Raw genomic sequence first — 25,493 nt, forward strand, 5'->3', positions numbered from 1 at the left:
CTTTACAACAAATGCTAAAGGAACTTCTCTAGGCAAGAAACACAAGAGAAGGAAAACACCTACAATAACAAACCCAAAACATTTAAGAAAATGGGAATAGGAACATACATATCGATAATTACCTTGAATGTAAATGGATTAAATGCTCCCACCAAAAGACACAGGCTGGCTGAATGGATACAAAAACAAGACCCATATATATGCTGTCTACAAGACACCCACTTCAGACCTAGAGACACATATAGACTGAAAGTGAGGGGATGGAAAAAGATATTCCATGCAAATGGAAATCAAAAGAAAGCTGGAGTAGCAATTCTCATATCAGACAAAATAGACTTTAAAATAAAGACTATTACAAGAGACAAAGAAGGACACTATATAATGATCAAGGGATCGATACAAGAGGAAGGTATAACAATTGTAAATATTTATGCACCCAACATAGGAGCACCTCAATACATAAGGCAAATACTAACAGCCATAAAAGGGGAAATCGACAGCAACACAATCATAGTAGGGGACTTTAACACCCCACTCTCACTAATGGACAGATCATCCAAAATGAAAATAAATAAGGAAACACAAGCTTTAAATGATACATTAAACAAGATGGACTTAATTGATATTTATAGGACATTCCATCCAAAAACAACAGAATACACATTTTTCTCAAGTGCTCATGGAACATTCTCCAGGATAGATCATATCTTGGGTCACAAATCAAGCCTTGGTAAATTTAAGAAAATTGAAATCGTATCAAGTATCTTTTCCGACCACAACGCTATGAGACTAGATATCAATTACAGGAAAAGATCTGTAAAAAATACAAACACATGGAGGCTACACAATACATTACTTAATAACGAAGTGATCACTGAAGAAATCAAAGGGGAAATCAAAAAATACCTAGAAACAAATGACAATGGAGATACGACGACCCAAAACCTATGGGACGCAGCAAAAGCAGTGCTAAGAGGGAAGTTTATAGCAATACAAGCCTACCTCAAGAAACAGGAAACATCTCGAATAAACAACCTAACCTTGCACCTAAAGCAATTAGAGAAAGAAGAACAAAAAAACCCCAAAGCCAGCAGAAGGAAAGAAATTATAAAGATCAGGTCAGAAATAAATGAAAAAGAAATGAAGGAAACAATAGCAAAAATCAATGAAACTAAAAGCTGGTTCTTTGAGAAGATAAACAAAATTGATAAACCATTAGCCAGACTCATCAAGAGAAAAAGGGAGAAGACTCAGATCAATAGAATTAGAAATGAAAAAGGAGAAGTAACCACTGACACTGCAGAAATACAAAAGATCATGAGAGATTACTACAAGCAACTCTATGCCAATAAAATGGACAACCTGGAAGAAATGGACAGATTCTTAGAAATGCACAAACTGCCGAGACTGAACCAGGAAGAAATAGAAAATATGAACAGACCAATCACAAGCACTGAAATTGAAACTGTGATTAAAAACCTTCCAACAAACAAAAGCCCAGGACCAGATGGCTTCACAGGTGAATTCTATCAAACATTTAGAGAAGAGCTAACACCTATCCTTCTCAAACTCTTCCAAAATATTGCAGAGGGAGGAACACTCCCAAACTCATTCTACGAGGCCACCATCACCCTGATACCAAAACCAGACAAAGATGTCACAAAGAAAGAAAACTACAGGCCAATATCACTGATGAACATAGATGCAAAAATCCTCAACAAAATACTAGCAAACAGAATCCAACAGCACATTAAAAGGATCATACACCATGATCAAGTGGGGTTTATCCCAGGAATGCAAGGATTCTTCAATATACGCAAATCAATCAATGTGATACATCATATTAACAAACTGAAGGAGAAAAACCATATGATCATCTCAATAGATGCAGAGAAAGCTTTCGACAAAATTCAACACCCATTTATGATAAAAGCCCTGCAGAAAGTAGGCATAGAGGGAACTTTCCTCAACATAATAAAGGCCATATATGACAAACCCACAGCCAACATTGTCCTCAATGGTGAAAAACTGAAACCATTTCCACTAAGATCAGGAACAAGACAAGGTTGCCCACTCTCACCACTATTATTCAACATAGTTTTGGAAGTGTTAGCCACAGCAATCAGAGAAGACAAAGAAATAAAAGGAATCCAAATCGGAAAAGAAGAAGTAAAGCTGTCACTATTTGCAGATGACATGATACTATACATAGAGAATCCTAAAGATGCTACCAGAAAACTCCTAGAGCTAATCAATGAATTTGGTAAAGTAGCAGGATACAAAATTAATGCACAGAAATCTCTTGCATTTCTATACACTAATGACGAAAAATCTGAAAGTGAAATTAAGAAAACACTCCCATTTACCATTGCAACAAAAAGAATAAAATATCTAGGAATAAACCTACCTAAGGAGACAAAAGACCTGTATGCAGAAAATTATAAGACACTGATGAAAGAAATTAAAGATGATACAAATAGATGGAGAGATATACCATGTTCCTGGATTGGAAGAATCAACATTGTGAAAATGACTCTACTACCCAAAGCAATCTACAGATTCAATGCAATCCCTATCAAACTACCACTGGCATTTTTCACAGAACTAGAACAAAAAATTTCACAATTTGTATGGAAACACAAAAGACCCCGAATAGCCAAAGCAATCTTGAGAATGAAAAATGGAGCTGGGGGAATCAGGCTCCCTGACTTCAGACTATATTACAAAGCTTCAGTAATCAAGACAGTTTGGTACTGGCACAAAAACAGAAATATAGATCAATGGAACAGGATAGAAAGCCCAGAGATAAACCCACACACATATGGGCACCTTATTTTTGATAAAGGAGGCAAGCATATACAGTGGAGAAAAGACAGCCTCTTCAATAAGTGGTGCTGGGAAAATTGGACAGGTACATGTAAAAGTATGAAAATAGAACACTCCCTGACACCATGCACAAAAATAAACTCAAAATGGATTAAAGACCTAAGTGTAAGGGCAGACACTATCAAACTCTTAGAGGAAAACATAGGCAGAACACTCTATGACATACATCACAGCAAGATTCTTTTTGACCCAGCTCCCAGAGAAATGGAAATAAGAACACAAATAAACAAATGGGACCTAATGAAACTTAAAAGCTTTTGCACAGCAAAGGAAACCATAAACAAGACCAAAAGACAACCATCAGAATGGGAGAAAATATTTGCAAATGAAGCAACTGACAAAGGATTAATCTCCAAGATTTACAAGCAGCTCATGCAGCTCAATAACAAAAAAACGAACAACCCAATCCAAAAATGGGCCGAAGACCTAAATAGACATTTCTCCAAAGAAGATATACAGATGGCCTACAGACACATGAAAGAATGCTCAACATCATTAATCATTAGAGAAATGCAAATCAAAACTACAATGAGATATCATCTCACACCGGTCAGAATGGCCATCATCAAAAAATCTAGAAACAATAAATGCTGGAGAGGGTGTGGAGGAAAGGGAACACTCTTGCACTGTTGGTGGGAATGTAAATTGATACAGCCACTGTGGAGAACAGTATGGAGGTTCCTTAAAAAACTACAAATAGAACTACCATACGACCCAGCAATCCCACTACTGGGCATATACCCTGAGAAAACCATAGGTCAAAAAGAGTCATGTACCAAAATGTTCATTGCAGCTCTATTTACAATAGCCAGGACATGGAAGCAATCTAAATGTCCATCGACAGATGAATGGATAAAGAAGATGTGGCACATATATACAATGGAATATTACTCAGCCATAAAAAGAAATGAAATGGAGGTATTTGTAATGAGGTGGATGGAGTTAGAGTCTGTCATACAGAGTGAAGTAAGTCAGAAAGAGAAAAACAAATACAGTATGCTAACACATATATACGGAATCTAAGGGGAAAAAAAAAAAAAAAAAGGCCATGAAGAACCTAGTGGCAAGACGGGAATAAAGACACAGACCTACTAGAGAATGGACTTGAGGATATGGGGAGGGGGTGGGGTGAGATGTGACAGGGTAAGAGAGTGTCATGGACATATATACACTACCAAATGTAAAATAGATAACTAGTGGGAAGCAGCCGCATAGCACAGGGAGATCAGCTCGGTGCTTTGTGACCACCTAGAGGGATGGGATGGGGAGGGTGGGAGGGAGGGAGATGCAAGAGGGAAGAGAAATGGGAACATATTGTATATGTATAACTGATTCACTTTGTTATAAAGCAGAAGCTAACACACCATTGTAAGGCAATTATACTTCAATAAAGATGTTAAAATAAATAAATAAATAAATAAAAATAAAAACCTCACGTTTTGTGGCACATAGTGGGAACTTGGTAAATATTCATAAACGAGTAAATTAATATTAGAAGTATTTGATAATATTAATTTAGTCTGTGAGTGGCTTCCATATAAAAACAAAATATTCTGTTGAACTTTGAAGCCAACTTTGTTTGTGGTGTTTCTTTAATATTTGCCCAAATTTGTGTAAAAGGCTATATGTATATATAAGGCAGAGAGAGCCTTCAAAATGATATTTAAAAACTCACTATTTGAATTTTGTTTTCTTTTTTTTAAATAAATTTATTTACTTATGTATTTATTTTTGGCTGCATTGCGTTTTTGTTGCTGCGCACGGGCTTTCTCTAGTTGCAGCGAGTGGGGGCTGCTCTTCATTGTGGGCATGGGCTTCTCATTGTGGTGGCTTCTCTTGTTGCGGAGCACGGGTTCTAGGCGCGGGGGCCTCAGTAGTTGTGGCTCGCGGGCTCTAGAGCACAGGCTCAGTAGTTGCGGCGCACGGGCTTAGTTGCTCCGTGGCATGTGGGATCTTCCCAGACGAGATCTCGAACCCATTTCCCCAGAATTGGCAGGCAGATTCTTAACCACTGCACCACCAGGGAAGTCCCGAATTTTGTTTTCTTAAAAATGTATATTTAAAATATTAAATCTTCATCACACAGACTGGGAGAAAAATATTTCTTTCACTCAATACCAATGTATGAGTAAATGAAACTTGGGTAGGTTGTAGCTTAAACAGGAGCTAATGCCAGATTTAATAGTCATTTTTTAATGGCAAATTTTAAAATATAAGAAATGAAAACGATGTGTGAAATTGGCAGATTTTCATGGCAGTTAAAACATAAGCCAATGTACTTAAATATCTACCTATCAGAATTTCAACTCTGATTGGCCAAATTCTGCCTCCAGATCACTCTATGATGCTTTCCCTAAAGTCCTACTAAAGGCTGAATATGGTAATATTTGGCTCACTTCTCAAAATTATGATTCCAACCAAGTTGTACATAGATTTTTAATGCAAAAATCAACATTTTTGTGTTTAATTTTACTGAGTTAAACTGAGTCTGTTCCTTTCTTTTTTTAATTCCCAAATATATTATGAGAATTTAATACTTATGAAACTTCTATAATTGTAGACTCTCTTAGGATGCTTCTTTGTATCTACAATATAACATCTTTAACCTTCCCTCTCGCTTACATACAAGGATCCTGCTCTCTGGAACTCCTGTGTAAGAATGTTGCCCATATTATTAAACAATGCCAGTCAGCATCTTGTTTAGGTGAGAAGTGTTTCAAACGTTATAATTATTTCTTTTTTTTTTTTATTATTAATAAGTTTGGCCCAGGTGGAATAACCCAGGAATACACCTGGTTTCCATTTTACATTATTGGGAATTTTTTGTTTTTGTTCTTTTTTTTAATAGACGAATAGGTACTTTACATTGCACTAAGTGGATTTTTCTCCAGGATAATGGTCACAGAGAAAAAATTTACTTATTATACTGAAAAATTTATATGGTGCACACTGGTTTGAGTTACAAAACCAATAAAAATAATGTTAAGAAGTATGTCTAATCAATTACAAGTATAAAGTACCTTCTGTGAAAAGAGAGATGAAGGATTAAAAAGAGGGAATAAATATTTCTTCTTACATTGCTGAGCTATATATCCTCATAGTCCTCTGTTTATTCCTGGGTTAAAGGTAATTTTTGGCCATATGTACCACAGTGTTTAAAATGTTTTCATCCTTTGACTCAGCCTTCAGTATTCAGACATGAATCCCAAATAAATAATATGACATGTAGAAATAGATTTATGTACAAAGATACTCATCTCAGCATCATTTCTATTCGCAAAATTTAGAAAACTTTCCAACATTAGGAGAATCATTAAGTAAATTAATGTACCTTCAGAATATGGCCTATTGTGCACTCATTGAAGATGGTATTTTCAAAGAAATTTTATGATGTGGGGAAAAAAGGTCCCTCCAAATTTTGAGTGAAAATTTGACTACGTTACTATATCCAGAATTAATGTATTAAAAGAAAACCTGCAAAGACCTACTCCAAAATAATAACAGTAACCATTTTCTTACCTTCTTTAACTTTTTATATTTATCAAGTTTCTATAGAAAGCTGTTATTATTTTTAAAGAAATAATTATTATTTTGTTTTAATAATAATTTTATTCTCATTAATAGGGTAATATTCATTAATTTCTTAGAAGAATTTTTAAAATAAATTCTACTCTCTCAATTTGAAAATCAAATTTTCTTTGAGCTTTCTAAGCTTTATATAGCAACTGAGTTATGAAATTTCCTGAATTGCTTTCCACAAATTTACCAAGTTGTAAATAAATCCCTTAGAGAGCTAAAACTAAATATGGGAAATAACTTGCTTGCTCCAAATATAGTTAAAGCTCTTTAGGAACAAAAAAAATATTTCTAGGTTAATAGCAATAATATTATTTAAGTTTAGTTCAAATGCCACATTTTCCAGGCAGGGCCTCTATTCCTTCCACCCAGAAGTGATCTTTCCCTTTCCCTCTTCTTAACTCCCTTAGTTCTTTGAATCTTTGTTATGAGTGCCTTGTACATACCACCTGCCTGCCGCAGACTGTTAGCTCTCTGAGTTCAGAAATCATGTTTAATCCTCTTGGCAGTAGCCAGTAGGTATTCATTATATGTTGATTAAATAAATGAAGTGAATTTATTATGAAAGCATTTCTAATGAGACTGATGCATTTTGGTGTCTCAGGTCCAGAGCTTTGAAGAAGAGGCTGGTAATCCTCTTGACGTGACCTCAGGAACTGTAGGTAAGAATTCATCAAGGTGTACAATTTCATCAATGGTCTTTCACAAAGAAAATGTCAATAACTAGTGCTCAATTTTCTTAATATGTAGAACTTAAATTATCTTCAGGAGATGCTATACCTACTATTACTACTACTTCGACCTACTATTATTAAACACCTGCTAGCAAGGCATATGTACATGTAAATTTCAAAATACTTACTACAGAAATGTCCAGTATCCCTGGGGCTAATGTAGTATGTGTTATTGTCTAACAAAAACTCTATATGGCCCAAATAGGCTAATGAAATGGATTTTACACAGACCTGGGACTAACTGAGTGAATACTTTCTTACTCCTACTGCCAACTGCTTGCTGTTGCACAAGTCATATTTTACTGGACCTCAGTTTTTCCGTCTGTAATGAAGAGATAAGTACAGATAATTTTTAAGTTCTCTGCTGGCACTTATAGTCTAAATTAAGTGATTCTATGACCATCATATTAATCTCACAGTGGAAACAAGTTGCCTAAATGTAACATTCCAAATCATCTCTTAGACTGGTGTTATATTACCCTAGAAAACAGAGAAGGAAGTCTTTCTACACTACTGGTTCTTACACTGCCATTCAGCCATCATTGTGATTCAGCATTTCCATGATCCTATAAAAGAGCTAAAAGTAGACAGGGGTTAGTGAAGCTAAATAAAGCAGATGAAGCTCATGTGTTTCCTAGAAGAAAATATGCAAATTTAAAATTTAATTTAGTGTGGTGTCAAACACATTTTTTTCATTACAAAGTGTATGTATGGGCCTCATTTTGCTAAACGCTGTTTAGAAATTATGCATTAGTAATTATAGGGTCCTGCTGATTACATAAATTGTTATCCTGCTCTTCGAAGTAATTACCACTAACCTGCACTGAGGTTTATAAGACAAAAATAAGCATCTGTTTTCCATCTAATTGAGCGCTTCTCAGTGAAGCTGGAGGTCCCCCTGCCAATAGGAATTGCCTTCCTTGACATTCAATTAAGAGGTCTGCTGATACCATGTAAGTCTCCCCAGTCATTCCAAAAAATGATTTGGGAAGTTAGGCAAAAGCACTAATTTACATTTAATCTCAAATTCATAGAACAAATTAAGATGGGTAAAGGTTAGCCTAATGGAGAAAATCTGAATTATAGTAAAGCAAATGTGATTTTATTACTTTCAACAACAGTGTTGTTAACCCAAGAAAAAATAGGACTGACAAAAAATAAGTAAAACTAGTTTGATTAATAGGGAAAGGGAGAATCATTACTTTGATTGATATATATGTATGGATCACATATATATGAATTATATATGTACATATTGAATATATACACATATGAATGAATGAATGTTTACACAAAGTTCAAAAGATGACTTTACTCAAAAGATGAAAGCACATGGACTGTTTGACCAATAGGATATGGCAGAAATGATGTTGTGCCACTTTCAAGCTTATCCTTTAACCCACCTGGCTGCTTCCTGTTTCTTGAGATACCTGCTCTTGGAACATTCCTTCTGGGAACCTAGCCCTAGCTCATTCTGTGTGAAAAGTGCAACACGTGGGTATCACTCTGGTGGGACAGCCTTGAATGAGCTCACCTGTGAATAAACCATGTTAGTTACCCAGTTCGGTCAAACTTTCAAATGACTCTAGCCCAGATGCCATCAGACTGCAACTGCCTGAGAGAATCCAAGCAACAGCCACATAGCTAAGCTGAATCAATCCACAGAACCATGGAAGTAATAATGAATTGTAGTTTTAAGCCACATATATACATACAAATAGATGAAGGCATGTGATGAACACTTCAAATGCCTTTAAAACTTAAAGATATTTTAAAGACTGTTTCATCTACTCAAGCACAATACTCTGAATATTAGCAGAAAAAGTGTATTTAAGCATTTCCCTAAATGAATTTGAGCAAAATTTCTTCTTATGAAAGATGGGGACCCAAGGCCACAAATGCACCATCCTCCCTTTATCACTGAAAAATTATCACTGGAATGACGAGGGAATATATATATAAGAAGGAAACATATAACAATTCTCATCTCACTGAAAATATTCATTTCTGAGGATTCCAAATGATTCTTTGTAGTCATTCTTTTATTGGTGGGCATTTCTTGGAATAGCCTCTAATTGTGAACTGCTAGATACTGTGGTAATTTTTCTGTGTTTGCTGATATTATAATGACAGGAAAGGTATGCCTTGACTAATCTGAGAGTTAACTTAGATTCATTTGGAAATTATGACCATAACTTGTTAGTATAGTTCTACAGTGCACTTACAATGCTAAAGGAAGCTCTTCAGACTAATGATAGACAGTGAACTGTGATGTTTATACCATACATAAATGTAATACATATGACACTTTCAGCATGGAGGAAGGGGAGGTTGGTAAATGGATCAATATAGCTCAAAGTTTTTACATCTTACGTGAAATGGTACAATATTAAAGTACACCACGAGGGACTTCCCTGGTGGCACAGTGGTTAAGAATCCACCTGCCAATGCAGGGGACACAGGTTCGATCCCTGGTCCAGGAAGATCCCACATGCCGCAGAGCAACTAAGCCCATGAGCCACAACTACTGAGCCTGCGCTCTAGAGCCCGCGAGCCACAACTACTGAGCATGCGTGCCACAACTACTGAAGCCTGCACACCTAGAGCCCGTGCTCTGCAACAAGAGAAGCCCCCGCTCGCCACAACTAGAGAAAGCTCATGTGTAGCAACGAAGAACCAATGCAGCCAAAAAATTAAAATATAAATAAATAAATAAATAAAATTTAAAAAAAGAAAATAAAGTACACTGTGAAACTTCGAGGATTTAAAGCAACCATTAAAAAATCAATAGATAGCTAGTGGGAAGCAGCCACATAGCACAGGGAGATCAGCTCGGTGCTTTGTGACCACCTAGAGAGGTGGGATAGGGAGGGTGGGAGGGACACTCAAGAAGGAGGAGATATGGGGATATATGTATATGTATAAATGATTCACTTCGTTATAAAGCAGAAACTAACACACCATTGTAAAGCAATTATACTCCAATAAAGATGTTAAAAAAAAAAAATGGGCAGAAGACCTAAATAGACATTTCTCCAAAGAAGACATACAGATGGCCAAGAGGCACATGAAAAGCTGCTCAACATCACTAATTGTTAGAGAAATGCAAATCAAAACTACAATGAGCTATCACCTCACACCGATTAGGATGGGCATCATTAGAAAATCTACAAACAAATGCTGGAGAGGGTGTGGAGAAAAGGGAACCCTCTTGCACTGTTGGTGGGAATGTAAATCGATACAGCCACTATGGAGAACAGTATGGAGGTTCCTTAAAAAACTGAAAATAGAATTACATATGATCCAGTAATCCCACTACTGGGCATATATCCAGAGAAAACCGTAATTCAAAAAGACACATGCACCCCAATGTTCACTGCAGCGCTATTTACAATAGCCAGGTCGTGGGAGCAACCTCAATGCCCATCGACAGACAAATGGATAAAGAAGTTGTGGTACATATATACAATGGAATATTACTCAGCCATAAAAAGGAACGAAACTGGGTCATTTGTAGAGATGTGGATGGATCTAGAGACTGTCATACAGAGTGAAGTAAGTCAGAAAGAGAAAAATAAAAATCAGATATTAATGCATATATGTGGAATCTAGAAAAATAGTACAGATGAACCAGTTTGCAAGGTAGGAATAGATACATAGATGTAGAGAACAAACGTATGGACACCAAGGGGGGAAAGGGGGGGGGGGGGCGGTGGCGGTGGTGGGATGAATTGGGAGATAGGGATTGACATGTATACACTGATGTGTATAAAATAGATAACTAATAAGAACCTGCTGTATAAAAAAAAGTAAAAGCAATCACAGAGGTATAGCAAATAGCTAATAGAAAAATTATAATTCAAAAATGTACAATGAAGGCAGTAAGTGACAGATTGAATACTGCAGAAAAATAACTGAATTTAAAAAGTAGGAGACATGTGTGAGAAATTATTTAAGAATCAAGTAGAAAAATGAAATGGATATAATAAACAAAATGTCAAGAAAGACAGATCCAAGGAGTATATTACATAGTTGTAACAGGTGGTTAGAGTTGGACTCTTCCCGTCTTAGTTTTGACTGAGGTTCTAAAAAAGATATCAGATACAAAGTCAACATGTGACAAATCCATATATGCAACTTTTCTAAGGAAATTGTAGGACTCAGTTCCACAACTCTTGAGCTCATTGTATATTTAAAGAGGGGACAAGTTGCAGAGAGAAAGAAAAGACTGGTGAAGATATTTAATTGGGGAACAGTAATGCCCTGTTGTGTACCCTTCTACCACTTGGAGGAGGACTGGGGATGCTACTTTGAGACCCAAGCAGTAAGGGGCATTTAAAGGAGACCACTCACAGAGCAATTTCATTATATTTAACAAGGACAGTCACAGTGTGACAGGTACTTCACATGTTCTGGGTACTTCAGGTGCATTACACCTTTTAATCCTCAAAATAAACCATTGAGTTAGGCACTATTATTATTTCTAATTATTAGATGAAGAAACTGAAGCACAGAGAGGTTAAGTAACTTTCCATGACCTCACAGATAGTAGAAAGTGGTTCCAGGTTTCAAATTCAGGTCATCTAGCACCAGAGTCTGTACTCTTAAATACTATACCATACAACTTTGAAATGACTCCTCTGCAGTTGGAAGACATGTGGTTGGTGAATGAGAAAAATAATGCAGGCTGTGAAATGGATTGTGACTCCAGGCTGAGAACTGCTCAAGAACAAGTCAAGAGGGCAAGGGAAGAGTTGACCACTGTATTTCATCAATTATAAGATGAACAATTTTTCCTTGAAATCAAGATACATCTTACAATTGATGGCAGGTCATAATTTAATTGGCAGAGGGTTTTTTCCTTTTTTAGTGGTACATAAATAATAGAAATCTTAAAATTAATGGTATTTAATACCATTTGATGGCAATGGGCATAAAGAAAAGGAAATGCCACCTGACCAAACTACAGACTCTGCATTGAATCATATGTACACAGCTATAACAATGTGAACGCTGTTGATTGGTTTTCAGCTTCGAGAATCAACAAATAGGCAAACACAGAGACTTAATTCTGGTCACATAAACATTTTGAAGGTAGAATTATAGCTGTTGGGAAGTGGTAGATGAAAAGTTTGAAGAAAGGTAGAGGAAAGAACAGGGGCTTTCATCCAAAAAGAAAACAGATGGCACCCAACCTTTGTGACTGAGAAGTAGTTTCCATAAACGTATGAGCAAGCTTAAACCCAGCAATGAATGGTGCCAAATCCTAGGTTTGGAAATATTAGGGAGAAATTACCACTCTTAGGACTGCAGGGGCAGGGGAAGGAGTCGTGGCTGAAACCAGGGGGTGAACAGCTGTACGGAAAGCTGTGGCTTTTTGTAGAGTGAGGCAGCCAAGCTGTGGATGACCCAGCAGGGAGGCAGGTGGGAAAACAAATACTCGAAACTCCCTCTCTCGCTATCCTCCAATCTCCAGTGGCCAAACCCAAGATGATGCCGGAGATCAAGGAAGCTCATTGATATGGTCAATAAGGGACACATAGAGTAGGGAAGAAAGAAGACTAGATCTGGAGAGCAAACAGAAAACATTCAGCACAGTACACTAATGTCTTTACCTTAGATAGAAGGTTGGCAAGATAATGATTAAAGCAGATAGACTGCGAAAGTAAGAAATGTTCAGATAGATGACAGATAATAGATAGATAGATGATAGAAATTTAAGGACAAAGGAAGTGCAGTAGCAGTGTAAATTAGCTAAATCTTACCTTTTATAAATAAATAAATATTGCAACAAAAATAGTTTTCATTAAGTCTAGGTACATGAAGGAAATGGAACACCTAAATATCACAGTAAAATGTATGAGATACAATGATAAGGTGGGGAAAGGGGCAATCCATAAATTTCCAGACAGAAAAGTACAGATTACTTACAAGTGAAAACGTTCCAACATGTCATTAGGAACAGTAAATGGCAGATGGGAGTAAACTGATGTACACATAATTTAGAAGTGGGAAAATGTGAACTAATGATTTTATACCCATTCATATTTTTTCTGTATGCAAGGGCAGCTTAAAGTCATTCTCAAAGGAAGATTCATGAAGTATTCCCTTCACTACCCTTCTAGGACAATGTCCTGACTGATTAAGATGTTACTCAAAATAACATAGTCCTGCGAATTCCCTGGTAGTCCAGTGGTTAGGACTCCAAGCTGTCACTGCCTAGGTTCAATCCCTGGTCAGGGAACTAAGATCCTGCAAGAAAAAAAAAAGTACTCTAGAATAATTCAAATAGGGTATGGAAAAAGTGAACTCAAGTAAAAACCAACTAAACATACAAAGTTAATTATTGTCAAATTTTTTGAAACAAAATATTACAAAGTAACTTGGGATAAAAATAAAATTTACAATAATAATTTGCTTAAATTCTATATAACAAACTACTGTGAAAGGTTGGAAATAGGATAAAAGAGAAATAAAGACAAAAACTAATCAGGGTTTATCATATTAAAATCTAATAAAGTATACTTCCAGGTAAAAAAAATTAAAAAGAAGACTTTAAAAATTTAATCAAAATTATAAAGCACATTTAAGATTTAAAAATTATGAATCATTACATACCAAATAATTAACATCTAATATATAAAGGCTGATTTTATGAATTTGTAAAAAGCCTCTAGAAATCAATTAGAACAACAACAAAACCTTATTAGATTAATGAGGAAAGGAAATAGATACAAAGTCCAGGGAAGAAATATACAAGCTCCATAAAAATGGTAAAACATGATCAATGTCTCCTGTAACTAAAGAAATACAAATGTAAACAATAATGATAACATGTGTTTCACCTACCATATTAGCAAATATTTAAAGATTTATATAATACCCAGTGATAATAAAAATTTAAAACAAACACCCAGTGTTGGTTGGAAGCTAAATTGTCATAATTATTTGGAGTATAATCTGTTGATGTTGCACAATTTTAAATGTGTGTAACTTTAGTGCAACTATTATAGTTCTGAAACTTGACCTACCAATAGACTCAAATGTACACACAAGGATTTTTTACTATAAAAATGTTTATAATAACAAGCAACTAGAGGCAGCCTAAGTGCCAAAAATATGTTTGCTTCAAATAATTATTGTACATTCTGACGTTAAAATCTATTCATCTATTCTGACATTAAAATCTATTTTTTTAAATGAGGCAGATATTTATATGTTGATACAGAAAGGTCTCTATGAGATATACAGCTGCTAAAGGAGGGGAAAAAAGATACGTGCAAAAGAGTCTATGTACATGCCTCTTTGTGTTGAAAGAGTATATTTCTATTGAGGGAGGAAAGTATGTGCAGGATGCTTCTGAAAGAATGTATAAGGGACTGTTAATGGCAGTACCTTAACAGAAGGGAAACTCACATGTTTTTAATTAATTGGCATCTTTTATTATGTTACCATGTATATATGTTATTTTCATAACACTACTTAGCAAAAGAAACTCTGTGATACTATAGGAAATTGACACAATGAAAATGGGAGATTTTGTTTTAATAAAAATTATATATATTAAGGTGTACAATGTGATAATTTGATGTACATATACACAGTGAAATAATTACTATGATGATGACTACTCAAGCTAATTAACATGTCATCTCTTCACATAGTTAACTTTTTGTGTGTGTGGAATGAATGAACCCAAAATCTCTCTTAGCAAATTTCTAATATTCAATACAGTATTACCAACTATAGTCATCATGCAGTACCTTAGATCTCTAGACTTACTCATCCTGAATAACTGCAACTTTGTACCCTTTGACCAACATCTCCACTCAAATTGGGAGATTTTATTATTCCTCTCATCATTTACAGGTCAAGCATGAAATAATAAAATATGATAGAAAAGATATTAATATTATAATTGATAATATGCCTTTAATAGAAGACTATTGAAATAAGTATTCTTTGCTGGTGTTCTTGGAATATTTATTAAAATATCTAACAAACTGTATGCAAAGATTATTTCATTTATATCTTATACACACACACACACTCACACATAATGTATAGGCCACTTTGCCATAGATATAAATGCAGTAATGTTTGAATTCAATGAAAAAAATATAAGAGACACTTTCCTCCTCCAAACAAAGCAAAATACCAAATCCAAGACTTGGGGACTGAGTCCTCCATCTTATAGAAAAGTGCAGAAAATGCAAAGTTAACACTATAAATTCAGATCATTTGAATAATGATGGAGAACATTTCATATAAAGCTGGAGAATTGGAACAGAGGCACTGATCTGAGGCAAATTCATAGCTTTAATTGCTTTCACAATCAAATAAGTAAAAACTAAAATTAAGCACATGTTTCAAGAAATAATCATAAAAACAATAAAGTAAACATAATTAGAAGATAGAGATTAATAGACAAGTAGAAATGAATAATGTGGGAAGCAGAAAACAAGTGATTTGATAAGTAAAATCCAAGTACTAGTTTTCATTTTGGGGGGAAAAAATGAAAAACAAAAAAGAAAAAGACAACACTGTCAAAAAATAAAAGAGAAAAATGCATACAGACAGAATTAAGTAATCAAAATAAAATTAGAGGAAAGATACATGGTCACTGATACAAAAAATAAATTGTGTAATATGCAAACCCATTTTTAAATTATGAAGAAACACCAGTACTACTAGTGGGATTAAAACCAGAGATAATTAACATGGATGATATTTTAGAAAAATAAATATTTATATCAGTAAATTATATATTGGTATTATTTACCTATATTTATGTATGCATATATATAAAATTAACAAAAAATATAGGTAAGTAAATTAACACCATAGAGGGAGAAACAAGCAAAAATTAAGTTTATCAAAAACTGCCTCTGAGAGTGGCATGGACTTATATATACTAAAATAGATAGCTAGTGGTAAGAAGCTGCATAGCACAGGGAGATCAGCTTGGTGCTTTGTGACCACCTAGAGGGGTGGGATAAGGAGGGTGGGAGGGAGACGCAAGAGGGAGGAGATATGGGGATATATGTATATGTATAGCTGATTCACTTTGTTATAAAGCAGAAACTAACACACCATTGTAAAGCAATTATACTCCAATAAGGATGTTTAAAAAAAAAAAAAAAAACTGCCTCTGAGAGTAGCAGTGACCAACAACGACCAAAAAAAAAAATTATGTGACCAGATTCTTTCAATGTTTTGAGAAGCAATTGCTTTTTCTATATAAATTTTTCAGATAATGTAAGCATTTATCAATCTTTCCAGTTCCATACAGGTTTTTTAAAACCTGATATCAAAATGTTACTAAAATGGTTCACAAAATTGATGAATTTCACTTATGAATATAGACGCAAAATATTTTAATTAAATAATGGTGACTTAAATAAAGTAAAATATAAAAGAATACTAATCCTTGGATAACTCACTTTTATTCCAAGATTTCCATGTTTCAACAATTGAAAAATATAATTGATATAATTTATCATTGACTACCATGATAAATTATGAAAGGAAATAAATGATACATTGACTTGATTATGAAAAAGATGTATATGTTTATGAAACATTTCACTCTATCAACAGAAATTTCAGATAAATGACATTTAAGATAGACAACTGAATGCAAAAAAAAAAAGCAAGTTACAAAAGGGCTAGAAGTAAATATAGATGAATATTTATATCATTTGAAATAATGATTTTAAAAGCTTTACTTAAAATACAACAAATTAATAGATTTTTTTCTACCTAAAACTGAAAACCTACATGTGAAAACAACCATAAAGAATGAAAAGGTAAATGACAAACTGGAAGTATATTTTCATCATAAAGAAGAGAGGATTATGATTTTTTTAACTACATAAAATTTATTGCATATCAAACATCTAACAAGAGCAATAGTGTTTTCCCATAAATTTAAAGATGGACCATCATCAGTAAAATCACTTAAAACATATCCATTAACAGTTCAAAAAACATTTAATAATCTCAAAATATGCAGAAAAGAAAATAACAAAATGCAAAAGTAATTAATGGTTAAATATCAAAACAAAGAAATAAAAACTCTTTGCAATGGAAGGGAAGTTTCTTAATCTAAGGGCATCTATCAAATCTTGACAGCAAATATCAATCCTAGCAAAGAAACCTTAAAGAAATTCCATTAGCCAGGAACAAAACCTGCTAACATTGCTTTTATTCAACACTGAACTAAAAGTCAAAGCAGAATGACAACACCATGAAAGTATGAAGTGTATAAACTTAAAAACTGTTCACCTTTGCAGGCAAGGTGACTGTCTACATAGAAATCTCAAGAGAATTGATAGACATATTAGTAGAATAATAAGGTTTAGCAAGCTTGTTGAATTCTAGAGCAAAATGCAAAAATCAGTATTATTTCCATGCATCAGCAATAACCAAACGAAGACATTAACAGGAAAAAAAAAAAAGGATTTCTTTCAGAATTTCAACAAAAACAATAAACCTATAAAAGTACCTCAGAATATATCTAAATGAAGACTCAGTATATTTATTGAAAATTAAATTTTCACCAATTAATCTAGAAGTGCAACACAACTTCAGTAAAAATTCTGATAGGAAAATAGAAAAAAGGCAAATGACTAAACAAAAATGGACAAAACATATAAATATACAATTCACAGAAAAGTTGGCCAATAAAGAAGAAAAAATGCTTCATCCCATTATAATCAGAAGGAGGTAAATTTAAATAAGATACTATTTTAAACCCAAAATATTGGCAAAAGTTTTATATTTTGATACTACCAAATGCCAGTAAGCCTATAGAGAAAGGGGAGAACTCTTACACTACTGGTGAGATTATAAATTGGTACAACCATTTTGTAAAGCAGTTTCAAAGCAGTTTAGCAAAATCTAGTAAAGTTTAAGATACACAGACTCTTTGATTCGGCCATTCCATGTTTAGTATATGCCCTAGAGAGATATTCACATATATGCAGAAGAATGGAGGTATAAGAATATTTTTTTTTGCAACACTGAAATAATGAAAAACTTAAAACAACCTAAGGGCAATCAAATCAATAACAGAAACGTTAAAGATATTATAATATAGTCATACACTAGAATAATACACAACAGTGATAATAAACAAGTTAATTTATCCACTTGGGAAAATATCACAAATATTAGCAACATTTGCTCTGTATTAATGCATATTAAAGTAAAAGCAAAAAAATATGCAAGGAAAAATGTAAACACCAAATTCAGGATCCCGGTTTACTGGGAAGGAAGGAAAGGACTGAGGAAATGGTATCAGGACAAGATAAACTGAGGGCTTCTACTGTATCTGTGGTGTTTCCTTTAAAAAAAAAAAAAAACTGAAGTAACTATGGCTAAATGTTGCGCTTTAACAGAGCTGGTGGAAGATTTCAAGGAATAGGTATTTGTTGTTTTATTTTTCTATACCCTCTAGTGTTTGAAATATTTCCCAATGTGAGAAAATTTAACAAAAACCAAAGGCATCAGTAGGAATTTTACTCAACAAAATAATGTAAATGAAGCAAATTTCAACCTCAGTAGTAATCTAAGAAATATAAATTTAAGTTACACTAAAATAGACAAATGAGTTACTAAATTGATGGAGGGTTAAGAAATCATATAATCTAATGTTGTCAAGGATACACATTGTTTTCCAAAGGCAATATAACAACATGTATCAGAAATATTGCAAATGGTTTACCTTCTGAGCTGTGCGCACCCTCTAGAAAGTTATCCTAAAACAGTTATAAAAGAGGTGTGAAAAATAAAAACAATCAAAGAAATTAAATTTTAAAAAAATCAGTACTAGCCTAGATATCCAACATAAAAGATTGTTTAAATAAATAATGCTGCATATCATGCAGTGATTAATGAGAACACAACTGGTATTTTACGCCACAGTGGTTAAAGACTTAGAGTTAGGAGATAAAAACAAGTCAAAATAAAACTCATGTTCCTACAGAAAAATATCTGAATTTGCTTATATAAAATTACATATTTAATCTATATAATACACATAAAAATTACATATGAGATAAACTACAGGTAATAGTTTGGTGACCATCTCATGATGATGAGTTTCAGGTAATATTTTGTCTTTCCCCTTCTTACATTTTATACAATACAAATGAAAATGTTTGAAACAAGTTTCTAACCCTTAGCGCTCCAACAACAACAAAAATCAATCCTTTGATCAATCAAGAGAGAGAAAGAGGGAGAGATCACAGTATTAACAATGGCAATCTCCAGATGATAGAATTACATCTGGTTTTTCCTCCTTTTGCTTATCTGTATTTTCTAATTTGTCTACACAGAATAATCATTCAATGAAGATAATCCTAAATGTTAATTTTTACAATTTGAATATATTTGGGGACTTAGGGAACTTTGAAGAGATAACTTTTATATCCTATCTCCTGGTTGGTCTTCCTAGAGAGTTTAGTTACCACTAAACTAGAATCGTTTATTCTCTCTCAATTTTTCCCTTCCCTTCCTTTCTCTTCCCTCCCCTCCCCTCCCCTTCTCTTTCTCTCCCTCTCCCTCTCCCTCTTCCTCTCTCTTCTTCTTTCTTTATTATTTCAAAGAGGCTGGTATTCGAATTTAGAAAACACCAAAAATGGCCTATTTCCTTTGTTAGGCAGACAAATTCCGTAGTCCCTGCTATTCTTCCTCCTTTATTTTCTCTACCTATACCCGCTTCCTTTTGCTATTATTGCCCTTGGTGAATGACACCCCCACAGGACTTACTGGAAAAACTGTAACCTGGCTCTCTTGTGCCAAACTGTGTTCCTTTTAGGGGTAGGAATCTTGTCCTATTCACCCAGTAAGCCTAGCACAGTGCCTGACCCATCAGGGAATCCCATACATACATGTTGCCTCCCCACATTGGTCATGTCGCCTTCTGGGCTTCTCTTGTCTTAGCCAAAAGAGTTCCCAATTCTAATTCATCAGTAGTGATTTAATGTTGCAACAGTGCCTTATGGGCAGAGTATAATGACTAGCTTAAAATGTAGTGCATAGTTTTTTTAATGGTTTTACTGTCATAGATTTCAATATTTGTAAATTAGGAATTTATCCAATTTGTACATACCTTTCAAATCTGTGAATTGCTCCTTCATTTTATTCATGTTGCATTTAGTACTAAGTAATGTAGACAATTTACTTCACTTTTACACACATTTCAGCAACGTCTCTCAGAAAGTTGGTTTATCAGAATATATGTGAAATCTGTTGCTGAACTTTATACTCCAATCAATTACAATTATTATGAAGGAGCATTTCCTTGTTAATTAACAATTTACATCAATACACAGATTTGTAGTGTCCCAAGCAGTTTTAATTATATTACTTAATGTAATGATCACACTATTCTTTCCTCTTTAGAGATAAGACATCAATAAATTAACTTGACTAAGTTTACACAGCTGGCCAAGGGAAGGACCAAAATTCAAGCCAGGATCTTGTCCTCCTTCCATACTGAATTAATTCATTCAACAAATATTCAATGAGCACTTATACATACAAGAACCTGTTCTAGGTGCTGGGGTTACAGATGGAAGCCGAACAGAGCCTAGTCTCTTGGAGCATACAAGATTTAGGAGAAACTAATTAATTATTAATGTACAATTGTGGTAAGTGTCAAGAGGAAAAAGCAAAAGATGAATTGAAAGCTGCTAACATCCCGGAAAGAGCCAAGTACAGATTCAAGGGCCTTGATAAAGCATCATTTTAACTTCTTGGCAACATCTGAGTGCTCTGTGTCAGGCACACTTCCAGACACTTTCCATCTATTAATTCATTGAATCCTCCCTTGGAGAGGTGGATTCTATCATTATCATTCCCATTGCACAGATGAGGAAACTGATGTACAGAGATTGTGTGGTTGCCCATGGCCACACATCTCAGAGCCCCTGACTGTCTTTTGTTTCTTGTTGCCTTCTAAATTGGCATTGACAGAATCCCTGTGGTGACGAGCTCTTAGCGCTTGCCTTAAACCCTAGTGCAGAAAGTCTATTGAAACAACAACATTGCTCAAATATAAAACAAACTTAGATCATGAGACTCAGAAGATACTGATTTCTATAATAACCTCCTACACATGAATCTACTTTGGTGTTTATGGCTTCATACCTGGATTATTACCACTGACCTCCCTGATGGTGGATTTGCTAACTTGAAGGTAAAAATGGACTCCATTGGCAATGAGAAGAGGGGCAGGAGTGCCCACCTCTTTGGTTGTTTGCTTGGCCTAGGTAGTGTTATTTGTTTTGGGGGAATTAGTGCCCAGGGAAAAGGGTAGCCAGAATGAAGGGAACTGATCACTTGAGACTGCCTGTTCACAAGACAGATTGGGACCAACACACTGGTGGAGCACAGGTCTCAGTGGCTCTGTCCCTTGGCTCAGTCGCCTGGCCTCAATTTGAGTCCAATTGCTTAATTTTCTGCACACCCCACGAAAGCCAATTCCCATGCTGCTCTGTGTCTTCTTTATATTTCTCCATAATACCATCTTTGGCTGTTTAACTGCAGCGGGCTTTATGATAAGGGTTACTGTTTGTTGTTTTCTTCGTTGGCAGTAGGCAAAGACTTAATTTTAAAAGACACACTCAAACTCAAACAGCCCTGAACGACTTACACAGAAAGCAGGGTGTTTTCTAGGCTTGTTTTTGAGATAGTACAATTTTTATTAGGCAATTTTATCATTGTTATAAATAAGTAATTGTACTGGGGAGAAGGGATAATCCTTATTTAATTAAATTCATCTATACTCCCAGGTTGGCAGCAACAAGACATATGTGAGACTAATACCCACAGCCTGCCTCTTTGCATGTGCAATTAAAACTTCACTCTACAGTAGCACTGCCAGTTTCGTGTTGCTTTTGGCATTCACAAATTCTTTTATTTTGTGACTTTTTTTTTTTACCATACACATATGCTGGAGCAGATGTTGCTTATTTGTTGTTTATTCAAATCTGTAGGCTCTGGCAGCTAACTCCATTGTTCTGTAATGAAGCTTTATTCACTGTCCTGTATTAGGACCCAGCGCCTGCACGAGAGGCTGCGTTAGCTCCCGGTAGGATGCCACAGTTATTGCCCTTGTAGTTGGCTGTTTATAGTCGGAAGCTTGCACTGGGGAGAAAAATCAACAACAACAAAGGGCTGGGTGGTTATAGTTGGGCTGAATGGAAAGGAACGGAACAGGCGGGAAGGTCACCCAGCATTACTCTGCTCTGTAGTTTTCTGCCTGGTGGCCTCAGCCTGGCATGCGGCTTCATCTGCTGTGGGGATTTGGTGTCTGAGGCTGGGAAGCATTTCCTCCCTGCTCTTCCTCTTCTTTTTCTTTCCTTTCCTCTCTCTAGTTATTGAATTCGTTCACGGGCAGGGTGTCTAGTGCATCTCCTCACCCCCACTCCAGCCCCTTATTTCCAGTGCATACACAGATTCACTAACAGCCACGCTTAGTGCAGGGCAAAACTTTCCTCCATATATCACACCCTCATCACATCTTTCCTCATCCACGTACTTTTTCTGGCTGCCTGTGTCTTGGGGAAGCCACACGTCATAAAGTCAAGAATGTCAGGTCCACGTTGACCAAAATAAAGACCTGCTGATCCCTAGAGCTCCAACACCAATTTGGAGACGTTCGCCTTCTGGAAAACCCCTGTCTTGGCCAGGAGGCAATCAATCAGAGATGTAACCACCTCCATCTGGCACATTATGCCATGGAACCTCACTATTAACACATTTGTGATTCATCTTGTCCCAACGAGTGGTGCCAGGGATCAAGCCACATCCTCCCTCCCCGTGGCAGCTGGGAGCAGTCTAGCTTCCAGCAGGCAGAGTTAACACATTGGCTCCTGTGACATTGCAAGTAACAATTCTTTTAATTATCACACCTTCCCTCCCCCTCCCCACCCACTCCACAGACATTTTGGCACCATGGGGATATTTTGCAGCCGGCAATCAGTGCTTTTCTTAATTGACTGAGTATGTTCCAATAGCATGAAGGCTGGTATCATCCACTATCGAATAAAAGGGGCAGTTGCTTGATGCTAAGTTCTATAGCTATAACCCTACACTTGTTTGGGAGCTTTTACTTCCATAAGAATGCTCTAGTGTTCGTTCATGACTGTTTTTTAAATTTCATTTCTCCTAATTGTCTATACTTGGATATATCCTCAGGATTGAATTCAAGGTCTTTCCCATTCTGGCCTCAGTACATCCTGACAGTCTCACTTCCTTTCCCACAGCCCAAACTGCACATATTTGGGTTGCTCTGCCTCCCTCAGCACTTCCCACTTTTACATCTTTGTAGTTGCCTTGCTCCCTTTTCATGGAATCCACTTCCAATATCTTTTTCTACATGCCAAAAGTCATCCACCCTCAAAGTCTCAGTTCAGCTATTGCCTCTTCTATCATCTCCTCCAAGAACCCTCTTCCCTGGAGTACCCCTTCTTCAGTGCTCCCATAAATTTTGATATGCCTTTACCATAGGCCTGAACACAGTTTGCCTTGAATTATAATTAGCTGGTGCAAAACATATGTCTCTAACTAAATTGGTATTTCTTTTACGGATTCTTTGCGTACATCTTTGTAGCCATGTCTTGATTAGGGGTTGGCATCACATCCGTGGAGCACTTAGCATGGGAAAGGGGCTTAAAGAATGGGGGTAAACCTGTACTGAATAGTCTATAGGCCAGGCATCACACACAGCACTTTACATTCTTAACTCATCCTTAAAACAACCACAGGAATTAGTGGATTTTACCCCCATTTTACAGAAGAGGAAACTGAGGCTGAGAGAGGATAAATAATTGGATCCAGGTAACCCAGCTATTGAGTGACTAAGCTAGGATTCACAGATCTGTCTGATCCAGAAACTTTTATTCTTGCCAAAACATTCCTCTATTTCCCTAACAAAAATTTTAATGTTATGTTAGAATAGTCAAGATACCACCCTAATATTAAAATGTAGGTAGAATTAGATTTATAATTCAACAGAGAAAACACTGTTGTACTTCTAAGGGAATATTAAAATCAAAGTATATTAATATGGTTGAAATGAACCACACCAAAAAAGGGGGAGCAAACCAAAGTTTATGATTTAACTAGGGGTTCAGTTTATTTAAATTCAGGCTTAATAATAATAACAGTTATTATTATCGTTATATAAATCCCCACAGAACTATGCTAGATGAAAATAAACAAGAGCATGCTCTTCTATGCCCCTTATAAAAGTTAATTTTTTGTTTAACAAGAGATGTGTTTCAGGGTTTGTTCAGAGGATAGCTTATATCAGATATGAAACCAGGAATCCTTTATTTTGTTTTAGCCTAACAGGTTGTTTTGGAAGAGGATTAGAAAATCAGTCTCTCACAGGCCCTTTTTTGAGCCTGGAGAGGTAATTATGGAAGGAATGAAGGGTGAGGCCAAGGTGGTTGTTGACAGAAGCCACAAAAGAGGAAGAAAGGGAAGGTAAAGAGAACGTGTTTCAGATGTTTTTTATCACATGATTTATCCCCTATTCTTGCCCCAGCTCAGCCCCACCACTTTTCCCCCACTCCTTTCTAGGTTCCTTTAATTACTGGCCAAGTGCTAGTATAAAACCATTCAAGGTGAATATTGCATCAAGAAACTAGGCCATTAATAAGGGAGTTTGTGTTTTGCCAAAAGTCCCAGGTAGTATGAAGTTGATGTGAAGATCGATGGCTTGGGGGAGTGCAAGGGGAAAATCATAGCCTCCCACCTTCTTTTCAGGAATCTGCTGGAAGAAATATCCCAGTACTTGTCTTGTGTAGCAAACATTATCCTGTATGGTAAGCACAAGGCTCTAGAAAAGTCTGAGCAAGTGAAAAGGAAACTGGTACTAGAAGAGGCTTTGAATATTAGGGCTTTTCCTTCCATATCTGATCTTATTCTGGCTGTTCTCCTCACTTTGGAAAGAGAGTTGGCATTTTCCCCTCTTAGTCTTCCCTGGGAAAGTTGAAACCAGAGGTGAGGCTGGTTCTTCTCCCTGGGAAGAGAGGTTAGAGAGTGGCTCAGAGCCAGAGCAGCTGAGAATTTGATTGGTTTCTTCTGCTGCCAACTGTAGTCTGCTTCTGGTGCCCACACAGACTTCAAGGATGATATCTGACATGGTCTATTTCCTTCAGCATGTGCAATTTGCCCACCTGCATGGCAATTGCACAGGTTTAACCTTGGTCATGGTCTGATGCACTAACCAATAGGATTTAAAATTTATTTTATAAAATATAACATGAACTTGTAAAT

At 35.7% G+C, this 25,493-nt stretch overlaps 1 protein-coding gene across 1 annotated transcript in view; it reads left to right on the top strand.

Annotated features, from left to right (window-relative positions):
* ITPRID1 (ITPR interacting domain containing 1) overlaps window positions 1–25,493 on the top strand; it is a 104,946-nt gene that overhangs the window by 40,974 nt on the left and 38,479 nt on the right. The window contains 1 exon segment of the mRNA XM_082472204.1: window positions 7,073–7,140. Within this exon segment, the coding sequence (XP_082328330.1) occupies window positions 7,073–7,140 (68 nt within the window).

This window comes from Balaenoptera physalus (assembly GCF_965194825.1).
Source record: "Balaenoptera physalus genome assembly, chromosome: 8".
Classification (NCBI taxonomy): domain Eukaryota; kingdom Metazoa; phylum Chordata; class Mammalia; order Artiodactyla; family Balaenopteridae; genus Balaenoptera; species Balaenoptera physalus.